Raw genomic sequence first — 22,698 nt, forward strand, 5'->3', positions numbered from 1 at the left:
CTTTTCGCCTGAACAACGGCAAAACCTTGAGGTGCCTGCGCAAAGTAGACAAACTAATAACAATGCCATCTACATTACTTAAAGCTGCGAGTATTTCGCAGTGTTTCAAACCCAAACCAAAATAAAACTGTATTAATCTAAGGAGTGACATTGTTGCAGTGAGCTCTAAAGTAGGCGAAATGAGAGTTTTTGAGGTTAAGTCAGAAAAACAGAGCGTATTTTTTTTTTTTTTTACATGAAAACCGTATCTCGTTAATTCAGAAAAACGGAGCGTATTTTTTTTTTTTTACATGAAAACCGTATCTCGTTAATTCAGAAAAACAGAGCGTATTTTTTTTTTACATGAAAACTTTATCTCAGAAATTCCGAGATAATTATGTCATTAATATAGAAATTCCGAGATAATTATGTCATTAATTCAGAAAAACAGAGCAGAATTCTTTTTTCTCAAGTGAACGCATTACGCTTCCGTAGTATGCAGTACAGCACTTCGGTCAAGGTGTGTCGTTATAAAAGTGCTTTCAGATTGAAATTACACACCAGGGGTCGCTGTCCAGAAAGCCTTATGGACTGCGTTGTTAGCCGTCATCACTATGCGACAATCGGGTCAGAAAACGGGAAGTTTGACTTGGAGGAAAATAAGGAAGCTAACCGGCAGAGTTTCCTCTCGGTGTCATATCTACGCCTGTTTTGGGTATTCTTCAAGGGTTTTAGGTCTTATAATTGTTATTTTTGCAAGCTTATATGCTGGGGGACATTTTTTTTTATTTTTCAAACATTTAAGTTTTTGTCATGTTGTGTAGCTAAATAGTTTAAGTTTAGTCATATTTTTGTTATAGACAGGTAGTCATGTCGCAGAGGACAGAGAAGTCACTTCATGAAAACTACTGAGTAAGATTTAATAAAGATTTAACGCCTAGCATCCAGATTTACTTAGGAACTGGAGCTGTTTCAGAAGAGTGGAAATGTTGAACGTCCCGTCGCAAGCGTTCCCGGCACCCAATTCACAGCAGCGGGTCTCTCAGTCAGCAAGAAACAAGGTCAGTTATAAAAGCTAGTGTTTCTCACGGAGCATTTCGTCGCTGTACACCACATACAGTACATGCAGAAGCTGCCTGTGCTGCACCCGATTCAACAGCTAAGTTAAATATCAACACACGGTGTAGAAATTAATATAATATACAAATGAAGTAGATAATTGTACTAGGATCGGAAGTGGTGATGCCCACTTAACGTTAGTGGATTTTATTTAAGTAGTGTGCTGTGTTGGACAGGATTTTAAGCGTTGGAAACATACGTGGTCATACGTAGGTGCTTTTCATGTAGGCCGATCTTATAATTAATAGCTATGATATTAACAACACTCACGATAAGTATTGAGTTTCTAATGGCGTAGTACACTTGGGAAATTAAGTTAATAAGAATCATAGACCAACCACAGCAAAATTGTGGTGTGTGTATAAATAATACCTTTGACATTGTATCGTGAAAATTATGAATGACCTGGTATAAAGATATAAATGTATTACATATGAATAAGGTATTACATTAGAATAAAATTGTGCAATGCATGTTATGCAATTAATCCAATTTGCAGTTTTATTTGTTGGAATTGTTTACCTCAAATGGGACTGAATTGGCTATTATTATAAGAGCTGAAAATGGAGAGGCAGACTGTTCTCTTATTTTCCTTTCTCTGTTTATATGGGGTCTGTTGCAAACAAACCCCCAACAACCTAGCAGTAAAGTATCAATTAAATATAGTGGCATCATTTTTACCCATACAAAGGATGTAACAAGGCCCTTGATCCCTGCTGCTCCAGAGATGCTGGCTGACCCTGCTTTCTCACTTCTATGTCATTAGTTCATGGGTGGGGCACCTGTTCCATGGAGGACCGATGTGGGTGCAGGTTTTTGGGATGGCCTCTCAATCAGCCAATAACAGTAGATCCTCAGGACTGGAGGTGAGAACCACTGTTTTATTATTGGCTGATTGAGAGATCATCCCAAAAACCCGCACCGACACCAGCCCTCCATGGAACAAGTTCCCCACCCCTGCTTTAGATGAATAACATTAATGTACAGGATCCCTCTTAACCGTGTGGGCTGTGATGAACCATGTTGTTGTAGGTGGCATTGAAGCCGGGTTGTAGTCTAATGGACTGGATCAGGTTAACCAAGAGTGGCAAAGACTTGACTGGGTTCCGGGGAAGGCTCATCGAGGTTACTGAGGAGGAGCTGCGGAAGCACAACACGCGAGACGATTGCTGGACCTGCATACGAGGTCAGACAAACACACAACCATTTATTAGTTTAAAGACATGTAGACATGTACTGTACAATGCACAGTAAAAGTGATTTTTTAAATGACATGTTGGACTGTGCCAGTGTTAGTTATTATGCTATAAATACTGGTTTGCTATGCATGCTTGCATATCATAAGGCTTTAGTGCAATGACTGCTTTCCACCTGCAAGGTGTGTTCTTCTGTGGGTTATGTTTGCAGCACAAGTTCTTCTTGTGTGTTGACTGGTTTGTTTTCTTGATTGAAAGACTCATCTAGCTGTTTCACATTAACATTAGTGACACATGCATGATTATAAGAAGAACTCAGTGCTTAAGTAAAATCTAGATTCGTTTAATTGAAATGGTAGTTTACAAATCCTGTCCTAGCTGAGTGTCTTCCCTGAAATAGATTATCAGGTCACCCTAATGCTGGTCTTTTACCAAACCTGTATTTACTAATTTACTGTAGCAAAGCTAATCTTGAGCATTTGCTATTGTTCAGTTGCTAATACAGGCTTTTTTTGTCCTTATAAGGAATATTTCAGTATAATTGTTTCTGTTTTGATATATTCTGAGGGAAGGTAAAACGTAAACCTTTATAAAAAAGATTCCTGGCAGAAGTCTGCATTTAACTAGTGTCCCATACTTTTGCCAGCAGAGGGCATATTTGCCCTTTCAAATAACCTTGCGTGTCACAACAGCAACTAAAAATGACTAATCTCACAATGTTGTGTCTAACTGCAAAGTGCATGCATATTCATTTTGTGTTGAGAAACATCATCTTGCTGTGAAAATATATTATGTTTGTGATTTTTGAGCGTGTATGAATTTTGTGAGGATCTATACAGTCTGGTTATATATTTTATATCCATGTGGTTTTCTTATGATGATGGAGTGGGTGTGTGTTTTGTATACCAATGGTGTGTGTCTTCCAGGTATGGTCTACAACGTGAGTCCTTATATGCAGTTTCACCCCGGGGGGGAGGATGAACTGCTGAAGGCGGCTGGTGTGGACGGCACTGACCTGTTCGATCAGGTGATTCAAAGATGCCACCTCGCTCACACATTTCTGCTTACACTTTAGCGTAGCTTTGATTTTAATGCAACAATAATGCCTAGACATAGGGTTTGACACGTGCGATGGCCTGATGTTGTGAGGCCAATAAAAAATATGTAGAGCGGGCTGATTGGCCAGTTGCTGATGTTTCTGCCAATGACAGTTACTATGTAGCATGTCAAAGGTAAGTTATTCAGCTGGCCAATTTGTGTCAGTGTAACTTTGCTCAAAAACACACAAAAATGCGACTGTCATATGTCAATCAACCAGTCAGCTAGCAGCCAAGCCTCAGTATGCTACATAATCCATCTGCCTTAAGCGTAGCTACTAGCTGGCTAGCTAATTTATGAGACTGTTTAATGTTTAGTGCCCATTGCATTGCGAATACAAAAATATGGAAGTACTTAAAGACAATACTCCCAATATCCATTAGTGCTTCATGCCGCTTGTTTCTTTTGCTTTTGTCCATGATGACATGTTATCCAATATTGACACGAATACATACAGTAAACTGGTTAAATTTGCAGACGACACTAAGGTGGGCAGGGTAGCAGATACTAATCAAGCAGCAGAGAGGCTTCAACGGGATCTGGATTTAATTAGCGAATGGGCTGATACTTGGCAGATGAAATTTAACACAGATAAATGTAAGGTAATCCATGCAGGGAGCAGAAATATACAGTACAGATATTTTATGGGTTCCACTGAAATAAAGGTAGCTGATTACGAGAAAGATCTCGGTATGTATGTTGATGCTTCCATGTCCCACTCTCGCCAATGTGGGGAAGCAATAAAAAAGGCGAACAGAATGTTGGGTTATATCTCTAGATGTGTGGAGTTTAAGTCAAGGGAGGTGATGTTACACTTATATAATTCCTTGGTAAGACCCCACCTAGAATACTGTGTGCAGGTTTGGTCACCATACCTCAAGAAGGACATTGCTGCCTTAGAAAAGGTGCAACGAAGAGCTACGAGAATGATTCCTGGTCTTAGAGGAATGTCTTACGAGGAGAGGTTAGCAGAACTGAATCTGTTCAGCCTTGAGCAAAGGAGACTAAGGGGGGATATGATTCAGGTCTATAAGATTCTAACGGGTCTGGATGCTGTTCAGCCAAATGACTATTTCAATATTAGTCTAAATACTAGAACTCGTGGCCATAAGTGGAAATTAGCGGGAGAACATTTTAAAACAAATTTGAGGAAGCACTTCTTTACACAGCGTGTAGTTAGAGTATGGAATAGTCTTCCTGCTATTGTAGTGGAAGCTAAAACCATGGGTTCCTTTAAATCAGAGCTAGATAAGATTTTAACAACTCTGAGCTATTAGCTAAGTTCTCCCCAAACGAGCTTGATGGGCCGAATGGCCTCCTCTCGTTTGTAAATTTCTTATGTTCTTATGTTCTTAATATCCAATCCTCATTCTCAGACTGCAGAAGAGGAGAGCAGTTTGAGCTGTGGCAGACATGCTTAGTACTCCGCATTACTGCTGGATTGCAAATATATTGCATTCCTCTGGCGGTGGTAGCCATTTACTTCAAATCTTCTATACCACTGTTGTCTATGCATGAGCTGTGTTTACATGCACAGAATAACCAGATGTAGGTAATATTTTGAATTCGTTTACATGTGTTTGAATGAATCAATTGAATAATCAATTCCTTCAGTAACCTGAATTTACATGACAAGTTTTATTTACACGACAGATTAAGGAAAGTATTTGAGTGAGTGTCGTGTTTCCTTTTTCACAAACTTGGGGTAGATCCAATCGAAGAAAAGTTTTCAATAAAACTTTCCTTGAAGGTGCACAAGTAACTCTGGTACTGCAAATCATGAACAATTAAGGCATTTTTCCTCTGCACCAAGGACCGTTATGATTGATTAGTGATGGACGAACATGAGAACCAATACATAGTAAACACTTAGTTTCTGGTTAATTCATACATTAAATGAGTGTACCACTACATTATTTGTACACCCTCATGTAAAGTGCTACCAACATTTCGTTATATTCCAGCTTTGGATTCTGCAGCTGAGCACGCTATTGGACCTATGATATCTTTAAGCTCCACAAGATAGACAGTCCAGATATAAATTTGCAGTATTCCCACTGTGCATTGCCCTTTTCACCAACGCACACATTATGCAAACTGGTAGAACATCATACATTGCATAGAAAGCTATATCTGATGTCCCCATTAGTGTGCTGCATTGCAGTGCATTTTGAAAACGCATTGCTGCACGCATTTCTTTGTGCTGAGCACTCTCATTGATGGCAATGGAGAATGGATACAAATACATTCCAAAGCATTTGTATGTGTTTTTTTGCTCCCCTTTTCCCCTCAAACACTTGACTTCCTGGTATAGGAAAAGGAATTTCTCCAGATGTTTCCTCAAAATCACATACAGGGTCCAAAACCCAGTTAGCAGGGGATGGACCCAAAACCTGTGGGTAAACCTTCTGTGGCATATAATTGCCACTTTAAGCATTAAACATAAAAGCTAAAAGAAGCTCTAATCCATTTTTAAGTAAAATATAGTTATGCTCTGACGCCAAAAACAACCTGCAATCTCCACACCAAAATCGCCAACCTATCTCCTCACAAACCCACAGTAAAAATTTGGATGACGCTGATATTATCTGGTTTTCTGATTTGCATATTTCAATGATATTTAAATATGGACAATCACAAAAACGCATAATAAAACTCAACACTGAAAACATATGACTTCCACCATGCACATATACTGTAAACATACGTGTATAAGCATAAAGTTTTATTTTGTCATAAAAATAATGTACGATTCACTCATTTTGATCTGTGCAACAATAAGAAGGTTAACTATTGGTTGATCAGTGTAGATGTGTTGTTGAACAGAAGGAGTGGATAAAGAGCATGGAGAAATATGCTGTATTGCACTGTTTAACTTGTAGCTTTTTGTGTTTGAAATTAATGCTGTGTGGTAGCTGGTGCTCATTTGGCAAACTTTTTCTCATAACTTGGTAAACATAAATTGTAGAAATGTCCTATTTAAGTCCTTATTAAATGTTCACTGTTTTTAGATCTTTGTTTTTTATGCAGTATGATATACAGTATATTGGTAATGTATAGTAAAATTTATTATTACTTTGGCTGATATACACTTACCTAAAGGATTATTAGGAATACCTGTTCAATTTCTCATTAATGCAATTATCTAATCAACCAATCACATGGCAGTTGCTTCAATGCATTTAGGGGTGTGGTCCTGGTCAAGACAATCTCCTGAACTCCAAACTGAATGTCAGAATGGGAAAGAAAGGTGATTTAAGCAATTTTGAGCGTGGCAGGATTGTTGGTGCCAGGCGGGCCGGTCTGAGTATTTCACAATCTGCTCAGTTACTGGGATTTTCACGCACAACCATTTCTAGGGTTTACAAAGAATGGTGTGTAAAGGGAAAAACATCCAGTATGTGGCAGTCCTGTGGGCGAAAATGCCTTGTTGATGCTAGAGGTCAGAGGAGAATGGGCCGACTGATTCAAGCTGATAGAAGAGCAACTTTGACTGAAATAACCACTCGTTACAACCGAGGTATGCAGCAAAGCATTTGTGAAGCCACAACACGCACAACCTTGAGGCGGATGGGCTACAACAGCAGAAGACCCCACCGGGTACCACTCATCTCCACTACAAATAGGAAAAAGAGGCTACAATTTGCACGAGCTCACCAAAATTGGACAGTTGAAGACTGGAAAAATGTTGCCTGGTCTGATGAGTCTCGATTTCTGTTGAGACATTCAAATGGTAGAGTCAGAATTTGGCGTAAACAGAATGAGAACATGGATCCATCATGCCTTGTTACCACTGTGCAGGCTGGTGGTGGTGGTGTAATGGTGTGGGGGATGTTTTCATTGGCACACTTTAGGCCCCTTAGTGCCAATTGGGCATCGTTTAAATGCCACGGCCTACCTGAGCATTGTTTCTGACCATGTCCATCCGTTTATGACCACCATGTACCCATTCTCTGATGGCTACTTCCAGCAGGATAATGCACCATTTCAAATTGGTTTCTTGAACATGACAATGAGTTCACTGTACTAAAATGGCCCCCACAGTCACCAGATCTCAACCCAATAGAGCATCTTTGGGATGTGGTGGAACGGGAGCTTCGTGCCCTGGATGTGCATCCCACAAATCTCCATCAACTGCAAGATGCTATCCTATCAATATGGGCCAACATTTCTAAAGAATGCTTTCAGCACCTTGTTGAATCAATGCCACGTAGAATTAAGGCAGTTCTGAAGGCAAAAGGGGGTCAAACACTGTATTAGTATGGTGTTCCTAATAATCCTTTAGGTGAGTGTATACTTTGTGTTACAACTGCTTGGAGCTTGATGCTCCCTTGGTAGATATCGTCCACTACCCCAATTCCCATTGCCATTATCTCAAAAGTCTGAAATTTTTGCATTTACAAAAAATACAAAGTTCTCATTTCTGTCAATGGCTGTTATGTGTTGTTAAGAAATGTTCTGTTTTGGATGACGTCTTTTCTTTTTTCCGAGTACACTGCTGTTGTATCTGTGTGTGCTCAGACGTTACGTCCGAGCTGCTTGTAAAAACACTGGAAACTTCATAGTGGTGTGCTTGGTGATTTTGACACTGCTCAGGCTCCCTTGTCTGGTTGTGCTCCACAGTCATATGTAGCTTTCTGAGTTTAGTGACATGTGTAAACCATGTAGTATAAAGTGAAGTTGAATAAAAAACATAATGACATTAGGGCTGGGCAATATCATACTGATATTATATAGGGGTGGGAATCTTTAGGTACTTCACGATCCGATCCAATTACAAATTCTGGAATCCACGATCCAATTCCAAAACGATTCTTCACTTCGAACAATCCTTCGTTCCCCACTACAGAGTAAGGACGCAAATCTTTGGCAATGAAACCCGCCACTGACCGGGTAATTCACTTGGCTTTTTCAGAATTGGATGGAAGCTTTGCTACTTGCTCGAGGGTCCTTTGAGTGAAACCGGCGCTGAGCGAGATCGGGACTGAAGTCCGTTCATGCAGCTCTGAGTGATATGCTTCTTCATATTAGTAGTGCTGTAGTTCTCGAGACCGGTCTTGAGACTAATTTTTTGTGGTCTCGGTCTTGTCTTGGTCTCGACCCTATTTGGTCTTGGTCTTGTCTTGGTCTCGGACATAGCGGTCTCGATGGGATGGGGAAAAAAGGAGAAAACAGCACATCCTCACAGAACAGTATCATTATTCATTACGCGCCTCAATTCAAATGCAACCAGTCAGATGCATCTACTTTAAAAACGTTACATTGTATGCATTTTCTCAATGGACACAGTGCTTCACAGTCCACACACTTCATACACTTCGCATGATAGCAAAGTCAGCAAAGAAATGTTCCAAAACGTCACCACGTGTCACCATGTCACATAGTACAAAATCCTCGCGAGAGCAAGACGACTTGAGACAGACCGTGCAGCACAAACTGGAGCCGCCTCCGTGACGACACAACTTTGCCCTTATTGGCTGAAGATTTTAGTCACACGCATGACGTTTGTATCCCAGGAAGTTCCAATGCGTTATCTGCTATTTCTCCCGAAAAGCACATAAAGCAGTGAGAACTGGTTTCAGTTCATTTACTGGTAAAATAAAGTTTAAATAAATTACATAAATGCTCTAACAGTACACGTAAGTTAGTGGTTTATTTATTGTTAGTTACTGTAATGTTGTGCTGCTTTATTTGTTTAATCGTCAGACATACCCATCAGACATACCGATCAGAAAGACATACCCATGAGACATGCCCATCAGAAAGACATACCCATCAGAAAGACATACCGATCAGACATATCCATCAGAAAGACATACCCATGAGAAAGACATACCCATGAGACATACCCATCAGAAAGACATACCGATCAGACATACCCATCAGAAAGACATACCGATCAGACATACCCATCAGAAAGACATACCTATCATAAAGACATAGTCTCACAGACTACGAGGAGTAGAAATTGTCCGACTTGGCTGCAGTCAGTTTATACTCCACCCCTGCAGCCGCCGACAGATCGCACTCCACGTTGCGTCAGCTGCAGTCGAACGCACCCATTGCTTCTTTAAGGGGGGATGGGCAAAATGACAACGTCGTCGGTGATTGGCTGTTGTGCTGGCGTTCAGTAAACCTCTGCTCGATAGGTTAATGAGTTGTCTGTCTCAGCGCATTGTCTAAAACGGAGCAAATTTGGTTGAAATTTGTCTGAAAGGGAGGGGCGCATGCGCGAGTGCTGACCCTCGGCAGTGGCGTTGTATATGTTTGTCTACTTCGTTTGTTAATCTTATATTAAGTTTAAACTTACGATACAATACGTGGAAATTATGTGTGACAGTACACTGATTAAGACTGCAATATTTATTTTTATCTTTATAATAACTTGGGGCATCGTATGCGCGCATGGAGGAGAAACGTGTTTCATGTGGCGTGGCGATCCGGTATCCAATGTTCGTTTCTACTCCAGGGAGGATCTACTGAATCTCCGATATTCCTTTAATGATCCTCCGGAATTTTGCTTTAACCCAACTGGGATAATCTACCCTGGATGGAGCATTAAGAAGAAAAAGAAAAGAGGATCAAGAGGCGGGATTCGAAATAGGCTTAAACGACGTGGAAGCCGCTTCCCCCTTCCGACAGTAACTCTTTCCAATGTGCGCTCACTACAGAACAAAATGCACGAACTTGCAGCACTGATAAAGTGCGATAGGGATTTCAGCAGAGCTAACTTGATCTGTTTTACCGAGACATGGCTGAACGAGGATATTGATAACATCCGCTTGGATGGATATTCTCTAGTTCGTTGTGACCGGGATGTAATACAGACGGCAAAGCAAACCGGAGGCGGACTCTGTATGTTCATAAACTCCAGCTGGGCAACAAACATCACGGTACGTGACATTGACTGCACCGCTCATTATGAATTACTGACTGTTTCATTCAGACCGTATTATTTGCCTCGTGAGTTTGGTCAAATAACAGTGATCTTGGTGTATGTGCCGGGGCCAGACTTTAAACTCGCGGCAGAGAATATTGCTGCTAGGTATAATAAAGCATTACATTACTCTGCTGATGATCCCGTCTTCCTATTGGGAGATTTTAACAGATGTGATGTCTCTGCACTATTGCCTAATTTGGAACAATATGTCACATGCCCGACACGTATGAACAGAACTATAGATTTATGTTATGGGAATGTGGAAGGTGCCTACGTTTCCCGGTCCCGCCCACCTTTGGGACTGTCAGATCACAACGTCATCCACCTTTTACCAAAGTACCGACAATCCTTAAAAAGGGTTAAACCGACTGTTTTGCACTGTCAAGCCTGGACAGAAAGCTCGATGGACATGCTGAGGGGCTGTTTTGAGGCAACGCAATGGGATCTGTTTTTAAGCGATAAGGACTGTCTGAGCAATTATGAACTATTAAATGACACCATAACTGGTTATATTAATTTTTGTGTGGATTCAGTAATTGGAACAAGAGAAATTAAAATCTATCCAAATAATAAACCATGGGTCAGTAAGGAACTTAAATATCATTTAAACCTGAAGAAAATAGCTTTTATGCAGGGTGACTTAGGAAAAATAAAGGAGCTGACAAAGGACACTAGACGATTAATAAAAAGAGCCCAATTGAATTATAAAGATAAGGTTGAGGAGAAACTGAAGACTGGTAATGCTAGAGATGCATGGCGAGGACTGAACAAAATGATGGGTAGGGAGCAGAGACAGACCATTCAGTGTGACGACCCGGCCCACCTTGCAAATAATTTAAATATATTTTACTCCAGATTTGATAAGCATGACTTTAGGAGTGAGTGTGACGCTGTTTGCTCTAGACTGACCTTTGATCCAATGATTATTCAGGAGGAGAAAGTGATGACTATACTGCAAAAGGTTAATCCTCACAAAGCCCCAGGTCCAGATGGGCTCAAAGGGAGGGTCTTAAAGGAATGCGCAGTACAACTAGCACCAGCTGTCACGAAAATGTTTCAGCTGTTTCTGGACTCTAACTTTTATCCCCAGGCCTGGAAAACAGCAAATATTATACCTGTACCAAAAACTCAGTACGTAAAAACGAATAATGACTTTAGACCCATTGCTCTCACACCCCTCCTCAGCAAATGCATGGAGCGCTTTGTTCGGGATGAACTGACCTGCCAGGTAGCAGGATCACTGGACCCCATGCAATTTGCCTATCGGAACAACAGAGGGGTGGAGGACGCGACACTCACCCTGCTAAATAGTATTTACAGTCATCTGGACAAACCCAACACTCATGCTCGGATTCTTTTTATGGATTTTTCCTCAGCCTTTAATACAGTTCAGCCACACCTCCTCTTTGAGCGCCTTTGCGACCTGAAAGTTAGCGGTGGCATCATCCTTTTCATCAAGGAATTTTTGAGAGACCGACCCCAGCGAGTTTGTATTAAGAACTGCCTCTCTAATGCTCTTGTCCTGAATACAGGTGTTCCGCAAGGATGTGTACTATCTCCCTTACTTTTTTCCATATATACAAATGAAATTCAGTGTAACAGCAGTCACCTTTCCCTCATTAAGTATGCAGATGATATGGCCTTAGTCGCCTGCCTTTGGGACTTAAACAGCTCTCCCTACCTTCAGTATATTGAAACGCTGGCTTCATGGTTTGACAGCAGCTTTCTGGACCTCAATGTTAACAAAACCAAGGAGATGTGGCTAGTGAGCAGCAAGAAAGGAAGCAATAAGAATGCTGTGGCCACCTTCAAGCCAATTAGTGTGAAGGGTCAGGAAGTGGAGCAAGTCACCGAATTCAAATACCTTGGGACAATATTAGACAACCAGCTAAATTACCAAAATCATGTGGATTATGTGTACAAGAAAGGAAGACAGCGTTTGTCTCTTCTGAGGAAGCTCAGGAGTTTTAACACCAGCCAGCGCACAATGTCCATGATCTACAAATCACTGACTGAGAGTGTGCTGACATTTAACATAGTGTCATGGTATGGGCAACTGTCAGTTAAACAAAAGAACAAACTGGCACAAATCGTCAATCAGGCCGGGAAAATCATTGGACACAAACAACATCAACTCTCCTACTTGTACACACAGATTTTGACAAAAAAGGCACAACAGGTTTATCAAGATTCTATCCACCCTCTTCATTGTGCCTTTCAATTGTTGCCATCATGCAGGAGACTTGTAGTCCCGTTAGCCAAGAAAAAAGGCTACAAGCGGTCATTTGTTCCGTCAGCTGTAACTATTCTTAACAAAGACTTTTTTATTAGCAGATAGTGTTATTATACAGGTATTTTATGTATTTTGTTTTAAATTTATTTATGTTAAATTATTTTTATTAACATTTTAAAAATATTTTATTAACATATTTTATTTATATTTAGTTGTATTGATATATGTTTATTGTGTATAGTCTTGTCTGTATTGTGTGCTTACGTCACTGTTAAAGATGAATTTCCATCTGATGTAAATTTGATGGACATTAAAGGAATATTCTATTCTATTCTTGATCGAGTTTTATAGTCTGTGTGTATCATCGTGATCGTCCTTATTTTTTATCGATAAAAAATCGAGATCGTTTTTGTCTCCCAGCACTAGTAGCATAGTTATAATTCAATTAAATTAGGTATTTCACATTCATTAGAAAGCACGGTCTTGGAGGTGCAAGTCAATCTGGAGGCTCATTCTCTTCAATTCAAAGCAGAGGATCATCACATAGCCGTATTCATAGCTTACCCGAGGCCTCTCTCCCTGGTACTTAATATGAAAATCTTTCTGGTACATCCCATCTCTTTCCCTTGACGAGGTCTGATAAAATTATAGGAGAGGATTGCTGAGAATATTATTTTCCATCAGGCCTCGTAACTATGACAAATCTGGGAGATTTTAAATGAGAGACATATGGACAATATAATTGAAAAGATAACATGAATTTGATTTAACGAGTAATGACACTTTACAGCAATGCCTTTTTTCTCTACAGTTGATCTGAGTAATGTGATGTTGATTCTATCCCTAGTCTGTGTTTGGTCTTGGTCTTGGTCTTGGACTTGGTCTTGGTACCCTCAAGTCTCGGCAGTGTCTTGGTCTTGATACCTTCCGGTCTCGGCAATGTCTTGGTCTCGGTTTAGGCGGTCTTGACTACAACACTACATATTAGTAGTGTTCCCGAAATACTTAAATTTGGCGCGACAGACTTTGCACACAGTATGCCTTTTATCAACGACCCCTTTCTCTTTGTCTTCACAAAATCCAAAATGTTGCCACACAGTCGATTTTAAATTTGATGGTGCAGGATGTAGTTTGTCCATTGTTCAAATGAAGAGCAGCATATGTAAGAGGCGAGCGTTGTAATGTTTATGTTTCCGGCGCGCACTCGCAATTTGATAGAACACAGAATCAATTCTGAATCTTTGAGAATCGATTTAGAATCGTTAGAGAAAGAAAAAAGATGCATCGATTTTATTTTTTTTTCTTTCTTTTCTCTCACCCCTAGTATTATATCACGCATACATCAGCACTATTGGTCTTTAGGAGAATGAGCAGGTCCCGGAGCTGCAGAGAGTAACAAACTCCATAGTCTGCGTCAAAACAAGCATTGAGAAGGTCTTTACGGCTGCCACCCAACAAGATCCTACGACAATCCACTGCTGTTCAAGCTTTTCATTTTCAATCATTATGCAACGTGGCTGGGGAATTTATACTGTTGCCTTATTCAACACCATAATGGTTAAAAGTTTAAACAAAGGCAGTACCCTGTCATGCTATGCAAATATACATCAACACTACTGGTCTTCAGGACCTGCCAGACTTTTGACTGTTATTTTGTAGTAGATTTTTTTACAGTGTACGCGAACAGGCGGAAGCAAGCAAAACGTGAGCAAGTTTTATATGGTTGTAGCATATCAAGTCTATAAAGTAAATTAAAGTATAAAAGCCTAAATATAAGTAAATATTGGTAATCAAATAAATTCGTTTTGTCATTCAAAGTAGGTCTAATAGGATTTTTTTAATTTTTCAGTGAAATTTTATTTTATAGGGACACAGCAGCAGCATCAACAGAAAAAAATTGAGAAATTTAAAACGTGGATGCTTAGCCTGTATATTCTTCAGGCTAAGCCCACTGATTACTTTATTTTTAAGCCTATTTTTGTGTGGAATGCCATTGCCAAACCTGTCCGTTGTTGCCTATATGTTGCATAAAAATATATATTTCTTCATGATATAAGGCTTCGATTTAAGGTGACATTTGTTAGGCATGCAGATTATTTGTCCCTCTTTTAAATTGGAGCGAGCGTGGAGCGATTTGACTGGAGCGGGAGGAAATTTTAGTGGAGCGAAGAGCGGTGTTGAGCAGAGCGTCTTAGTGCGAATTAGAGCAGAAAAGCGGGCGGAGCCAACAGTCTCGTGAGCGAGGAGCGGAAATTCTCACCGCTCCACTCCGCTCACATGCTCTGATACAAAGCCTCATTAATATTTTAGCCATACTACTAAACTGCTTAAATTGTGGGCATAAATAAATGTCCGTATAGCACAAAAAAGCTGGTGCATGGCCAAATGTTGCGCCTGTCATCTGAAGCCCTAGTGATTACTGCGCATGCGTGATATAATACCGGTATGATCGCCCAGCCCTATGAGACATGCATAATGCTAATACTTTGTGCTCTCCTTCAGTGTGTGATTAGCCATAGCTAGTGCATGTAGGCAATGATGCATGTTGAATTGTGATAGATGCTAAACCATGGTGATTTTTTTTCATGGCTTTCAGGTCCACAGATGGGTGAACTACGAGTCTATGCTAAAGGAGTGTCTGGTCGGGAGGATGGCAGCCAAGCCCAGCACACTTATACATGGTAGTGATCCGGTGCACGTTTGTGTGTACTTTTCTTAAGAATCTATATGAATCCAAGAGGATCCTTCTGGAACTGAAACCTGCCTCTTTCACTGCAGGTTCTTCAAATACACAGAAGATTAACCCTTCTGTAAATCGTAAGAGATCATTTATTTATATAAACTGAACAGTATTAACAGCTAGCTTCAATTTTCCCCATATATACATTAGTAAGAAGTCATATAAAATGAAGTTATCACATCTTATAAAAATTAATAATATAAAATCATTTAGGGCTGGGCGATAAAATGGTAATGATAATTATCACCATATAAATTTTCCTCGATGTGGATGTGACAAGTGCTCGATAAAAGTTTGGCCCAACGTGTTGTCAATAACATATTTTGCAACACGATGAAGTGACGTTAATTTCTCTGTGATTGCTTGTCTGGACCGGCAGTTGAGTTCATGCGCAAACACAGCTGTAAAAACAAGGGTTTTTGAACAAATAAATAATAATAAGTCCAAAGCAACCTGTTAACAGGGTAATTCAGCAAGATCCAAAAGTGAAGTCCACAGCAAAGTTGTCTATTACCATGAGAAATCCTGACAGTAATAATCGACAGATAATTAAGAAACGTCAATGACAGCATTATTTTCAGTGATTACTAAAATAAAATAACTAAAATAACCTGTTCATCTTCTATCTCAGACTTGTGAAATACGTAATGCTGTTTGGTAGTGATGGCCAACTTTATGAACAGTTTGCAGTTTTTTTTTTTGAGCCATTGCGCTTATGGTTTCGGCATGCTTTAACCCCCTTTTTTTGAACAGAGGGCTTCATCTAGTGGGGTCAGAAAATAGAGTATACTGGACTGGAAGCGTAATTTCGGCCACCACTACTGTTTGGCAAGTGTTTGTCACATTTTGATTATAAAGAATTGTTTATAAATGCAGCTTAACCATCTGTTTATTTCAATTTTAACTCATGAGTAAAAATCAGCCTTTAAACTGGAAAGAAATAATGATTCAACAATTATTGTAACAATTATCGATATCAGCTGATAAGAAAATTTTTATCATAACGTTTTTGGCCATATCGCCCAGCTCTAAAGCCATTGTATAAAACTGATTTAATTTGCTTATGTTTTGGGGCATGCAGTGATACATTGAAATGATGTATGCCCATCATTGACCTTAATTACTGCTTCTGTGCATTATGAAAAAGGAAAACCAGTGAAATATAATGGAAAGCTGGTGATGTGTTCCAATCATCTTATGTAAAATTTGTATCTCCATCACTGTCTTGGCTGTGTACTAATACTTTCCCATGGATTTCAGTATATTATTTAATTACCTGAATTACCACATTTTTGTTACTGTGTTTGGTTTCTTACGTGTGTAAACCTTCTTTTTAGGTTCAGGGAGGAGGATGATTGGTAAAACAAAACCACAAAAAAAAACTTATTTACTTAACTTATTTATTTTGAACTACAACCATTCGCTTAATTAATAATATGACAATAAGCTAACTTCTCTCTAAGGCTCAGCCTAGTCCGTTCTCTATGCAATCATTCCCAAATCCCTTCCCATGCTAGCTTAGATTTCCATAACTACCAAAAGAAGGAATAAAACATATACATATTATTACGGACCTCAAAAACAAAACTGCACCAGGGGAAACCAAATAGTTATAACAAATAATATAAAACAAATACTTCCACCCCTCAAAAGATAACCGTGCTCATGAGCTTATCAAAGAATTTTTTATTTTTTTTTTGTGTCCCGTCAGTCATTCAGTCCAGTCAGTCCACAAAGTTGTCCTCCCTCTGTTCTGTCTCTCTTCTTATCTGAAATCCAACGGAGGGCGCTCGGCTCCAGTGCAGATTCTGGCAGGGTGCTTGTGACCGTGCTTCTCCGTTGATCGTTCTCCTCTCCGAGCAACTGTCCCTCCAATGTTGAACAGGATTTCAGCAATCAAAAAAACCAACCGAAAATTTCTCTCATAAAGGAACCTAAAATCCTTGGACAGATCCCAAAAAACTAATAACTAATTTCTTTTTTTTTCTCTTTCCAAATTACTCTCGACTTAACGAAAACTAAAATTAAACCAGCTACTTGCTTGGCAGCTCCACCATCCAGTCCGTCTTCTTCCACTTTTTTTCCCCGCGCGCTTCTTTCACCTTTCTATTTTTTTTTTATTTTTTAGAGCACCACTAAAACTGCCACACTCCTAAACATATCCCCCCCTATTGGAGAAACAGAGAATAAGTCCTCCTGATGTTGAACTAAACTTTTGGGTGGCAATTTTAGGGGGGTTACACCCTCCCCTCCTGAGTCTGCATGCATCCTTGCATGTCAAACCACTACACTGTTTCTGATTCCATAGGCTGTAACTGGTTCATGTTGGGTATATCACCAACATCAACCTGCATACACCTGCATCTTCAACAATTTTAATAACATGTAATATAGTTTACTCTCTATATGTGCTTATAAACAGGGGTTTTTCATGTAAGGATTATGTCTTCTAGTTATAATTTAGATGGAGCAGTGTCTCAAAGCTGTTTGCTGTTTTTTGTCTTGCTAGGGTTATACCCCTCTTCCCCCAGCACACTTCTCGAATCAAACCTGCCTTCTTCCCTGCTCCCCCCTCCAACCAAGGACCACTGTCCCAGGTGAACCATTCTACCATGATAGGAAATTCAATTGGGTTATAGCTAGGGGTGTGTGATATGGAAAAAAGAGCATGATTTTTTTTTTTTAGGGATGATCATGATCCAAGATTCTTTTTCATGTTTTTAAAACTATTTTGCAGTTTACTGGACAGTATAACCAAACTAATTCCTCTATTTTTAAAAAATATAGTTCTGTAACTAGGGGTGGGTGATCTGATGGTTTTATATTATGATCGATCTTGAAGATGTCTACAATCTGCTTTTCATACAAATCGTAGAGATTGTGATTTTTTATGTCTCCTCACTAATATTTCCAAACTTCACTTGTTAAGTGGCCAGTATTAACTACCCGATCCATACCACACTTCCTTATCTGCCATGCCATAGCTCACATTGAATTGTTTTTCAAATACATCACGCATGACTCTATGGCCAAATTATATTATGTGTCTCTATCAATCAACACAGTCAACTAGTAGGAAGTAATTTTTTTCCTTTGTGAATGTAGCATGGATCTGTAAAGACTGTGATCTCATGTTCTCCCACTGATATTTCCAAACTTCACGTATAACTTCAATGGCCAGTAATAATGTGTGTCAATACCTGATCCATACCACCTGTCTTCTGTGATCTGATCATCCTGCCATTTTATGGAAAATCATATTGTCTACACATTTACCACTAACTACAGAGGTCAGTTTATTGTTTAGCAAGAACTGGTGTTAGTGATTCCACTGACTGCAAAAAAAAACAGTTTTCTTTGCTTATCATTTTAAGTGTTCACTCTGGTTGGTATACCTGTAGCTTTGGTTCACTCTGAACTGAAAGGGCGCATACAGATCCCCCTGTGACTGGCGTACCTAACTAGACCCATAAACACGCATTCGGACACAAGTGCAGGTGTTCTGCAGAACTTTTAAACAGACAGAGAACACAAACAGTCTAAAATCAGAATATCTGGCTTAATATCCCATTCTGTAGTGCTGCGCATGTGCAGACGTGAGGTACAAATCACACATACAGAGTCATCCTTCACAAAATGTTATCTGTAAATTTTGTTGGGCCACAGTGGACATTTCCGAGGTAATAATATAAAAAATCTATTCAAGACCCAACACAACATTAACTGAAGTTTAAATCAGGATTTAATTACCATTTTGAAAATGGTGTCTTTAATGCAATATCGTGTTTCAAATGGTGCTAATAGATATGTCCCTAGGGTTGTTAAACTCTGGGAATTCTTGACAGTACATTTTTAAATTGGGGAAAAAGGCAAGGCACAGAGGTCACTCAGAGTGCTTTACATAAAATCAGTCAATAAATGGAAAATTAAAACATAAGTAGAAGACAAAGTAACAGTAATTAAAAATTGCAAATAGAAGACACCAAAATAAAAGTAAAAGAAAAAGCATCAACATTGATTAATAGTGCTAATGAATGGCACTATGGAAGAAAAATGTTTGTAACCTGGTTTTGCTGGTGGCTGCATTTGGTGCCTCATCAGGGAATTGGTTCCAGTTTTGAGTGGCAAAACAGCTGAATTCCATTTGGCCTTGCTTACTTTTCACTTTTGGCCTTATTAGTTGACCAGGCATCTAGAAGCCAGTGTAATAGTGATGCGCAGGTCGACCCATAACCCACGGGTGGTTTTCCGGCAGACATTTTTTAAATATCGTGCGTGGGTGCGTGCGGGTCAAAAAGTTACAAAACGCATTTCATTATCGATCAAAACGTGTTGTAAACGGGATCGGCGTATAAATGCAGTCGGCATATATTTTTCAATTTTGGAGTTTTCAATTTGTAGGATAAGCTACTAGTTTGGTGAAATATCACGGTTAAGTATGCTCTGCTCTACTTCATTTTAGACAAAATTGAGTTAAAAGAAGACCTAAGTTCTACTAAGTTCATTCAAATCTGATAGAGTTCTCAGATCTGATGTTGCATCAGATGTTACAGTTTTGACAACTAGTGTGTTTTGCATACATGCGCAGTTTAATTGACCTTAAATGCACTACCATGTCATCAACAACAACAACAGCATGAAATGCGAATGTAAAATTCAATTTAATAGAACAATTGAATAGTCAAATGAAATCTCCATTGTGCACTATAATACGCATTACTTCCATCTGATTTTTAAAGCATTAAATCAATCTGGGCCAGGACAATGTGACGTTTTCTGTATAGTAGGATACCTGATGTGTACTGAGAAGTTGACATTTGCCTGGCCCAGAGAGGTTTAAGGCATTAAAATGGTTAATGGCTTCCCATTAACACCATTGTGCGCTATAGTATGACGTGCCTTGTTTCCATCTGATTTTTAAAGCATTAAATCAGTCTGGGCCAGGACAATGTCACTTTTTCTGTATAGTAGGATACCTGATGTGTACTGAGAAGTTGATATTTGCCTGGCCCAGAGAGGTTTAAGGTATTAAAATTTGCCCCCTACAGGCGCAAAAGCGTCATTGCATTGGGCTGCGAAGCATTTAAGGTGGACCGGAAAATCCGAATAAGGAGCCAACTTCAGCGTCGTAGAAAACACACAATGAAACGCGGACTAAATACAGAGAACTAATGACAACAACCAGAAACAGCTGATCACACGGGGATTCCACACTAGGTTAACGAGGGGGCGTGGCACACGGAAGGAGCGGACGATCGGGGCAGGACGATTACTATCTGAAACTGCATGATCATCAAATCAAAGCAAACTTGTGGGTTTTTGAAAATTTTCTTGTGGTACTGCAAAGATTTTGGAAAAGTCATGGAAATTTATTCTGCCAGAACTGGAGGAACCCTGTTCAATGCGAATCTAGCACAAATCTATGCCATCTATGGGTTACAGTGTCACAAATGACACTATATTGGTAGGTTCCATGGCAATACAGGCTCACTGGTGTTGTTTTTTTTTTTTTTTTCCTCGGGTCGGGTTTTTGGGTCATTATCCACGGGTATTTTGGATCTCCTGACGGGTCTGTTTGGGGCCGACCCGCGCAACACGACAGTGTAAGGACTGAAGGACTGGATTAATGTTCGGTCTTCTTGGTTCTAAGTAACAAAGTAATCTAGATGAGCTGGAGCCTTCTTGGATTTTTTTGGGAAGTTTTTTGGGAGTAATAATAATCCAAGTGAGTGGAGTTGAAGGCATGAAGTTTAAGGTCATTCTTGGACATTAGGTCTCTGATTTTAGAGATGTTCCTAAGGTTATAAAAAGAGGACTTAGATATAGCCTTGATATGGTTATTGAAACAGATCATGAAGCAGGGCCAGCGATGCTGATTGATAATTTTTTAGTCTTTATGGAAAATGATTACTGGTGGACCAGATTTAATTATGATTTAAAAACGTGTTGCGGGGTGTCAAAACTCAACAAAAGCAGTGGTTCACAAACTTTTCACACCATGTACCACCTCAGGAAGTATTACACGGAGTAGCCTACAGGCTACAAGCTATTTCCCAACACGTGTTTAAGATGCCAAACTTCATAGTAAGGAGAAAAATAATTCCCCAGCATTTTGTGCCACATCAGTCTCAAAGGCTTTTAATGTCCCAAAACAAAGACGAGATCTGCAAAAGGGTGAATGGCATGGGCTTCTTGTTGCCTGGCGTATCCAATAATAATAATAATAACAGTAATAATAATAATAGGGCATAATAATAGGCTAGTAGTAGTATATTTCCGATTTTCAAAAAAGATCGGAATAGAACGTATTTATGTTTGGAAGTCAGTGGTGTGTCATGAAGTCCCACTGCGCATAGTGACGTCGGAATGACATCTTTAATATGTCGTTTTTGGACGTCCAATTTTGGTCCACTGAAGGGGTTGTTTTGTAACGCCAGGCGACGTCTTTTTTTGATGTCTAATGAACGTCTAGTATTAACGGCCGTGGGACCTCCATGTATGGGCTATTTATAGTCCAAATGTGGTCGTTGTGGACATCTTATAATACCAAAAGCAGACTAATTTTAGACATTGTGTATGTCGTGTCTCGACTAAATTCATATATAAATGAACAATTTCACCATGCTTTCAATTAAAACTTAAATTTAAATAACGTATTGCCGCGATGGGCAGATGGAGGTATCGCGAGCAGAGAAACACGAAGACTACTCTGTCGGGGAACATCCACTCAATTAATAATCCGTACAAGGATTACATCAGGCACCCAAAGAGCACGAAACATAATTATATGCAAGAGACACACAGTTGTCAGACAACGAACTGTAAGACGCATCCACGGTGGGACATTTGTGTAAGCTAATTACACACGAGGATCAGACCGGGTACACACAAGACACATATAAACACATGCGCAACAATAAGGAATTACCTATTAATTAACAATAACAGCAACAACACAACAATGGCTATTTACAACTGCACGCGGGGCATGCTGGGACATGAGCCCCGCCGGTGCTACAGTGTATACAACAGAACAGTACAGAGCTAAAGTATCATGAAAAGTAAAAAACATAATTTAGCATTAACCTGGTTTAGCAAGCTGGATGTTAATTTGTTCGACCGGGCATCAAGCTGCTGCCAGATTTTGAAATCCCGCGTTCTGCACGTGCACAAAAGTGTCCGCGAGGGACGTGGATAAAACTGTTACAGCTGCTCTGCACTACTCAGTTTTCACATGGTTTTCAGAACGAACATAAAAAACAATGCACGATATAATTTATTGTCATATCAGCGCAAATGCACATAAAATACGTACGCATTGGCATAATAAATCATGTTTGTTTCGAAATAATCATCTGTATTCACATTTATTATGTTGATAACAACAATGTTG

General features: G+C 39.6%; 1 protein-coding gene across 7 annotated transcripts in view; it reads left to right on the forward strand.

Annotated features, from left to right (window-relative positions):
- Nucleotides 1–609: 609 nt before the first annotated feature.
- The window catches only part of LOC140592642 (cytochrome b5 reductase 4-like), a 116,616-nt gene continuing 94,527 nt past the window's right edge, over nucleotides 610–22,698 (forward strand). For 4 of the 7 annotated variants that reach the window (XM_072716486.1, XM_072716490.1, XM_072716489.1 and 1 more), the window contains exons 1-7: nucleotides 610–1,040; nucleotides 2,131–2,284; nucleotides 3,221–3,321; nucleotides 15,162–15,246; nucleotides 15,344–15,382; nucleotides 16,643–16,663; nucleotides 17,815–17,902. In XM_072716486.1, the coding sequence (XP_072572587.1) occupies nucleotides 966–1,040; nucleotides 2,131–2,284; nucleotides 3,221–3,321; nucleotides 15,162–15,246; nucleotides 15,344–15,382; nucleotides 16,643–16,663; nucleotides 17,815–17,902 (563 nt within the window). In that variant the 5' untranslated portion in view covers nucleotides 610–965. The remainder of the gene's footprint in view (nucleotides 1,041–2,130; nucleotides 2,285–3,220; nucleotides 3,322–15,161; nucleotides 15,247–15,343; nucleotides 15,383–16,642; nucleotides 16,664–17,814; nucleotides 17,903–22,698) is intronic. The other 3 variants (XM_072716488.1, XM_072716491.1, XM_072716487.1) reach the window with 2 other exon arrangements.

Source organism: Paramormyrops kingsleyae, chromosome 9 (assembly GCF_048594095.1).
Source record: "Paramormyrops kingsleyae isolate MSU_618 chromosome 9, PKINGS_0.4, whole genome shotgun sequence".
Lineage (NCBI taxonomy): Eukaryota > Metazoa > Chordata > Actinopteri > Osteoglossiformes > Mormyridae > Paramormyrops > Paramormyrops kingsleyae.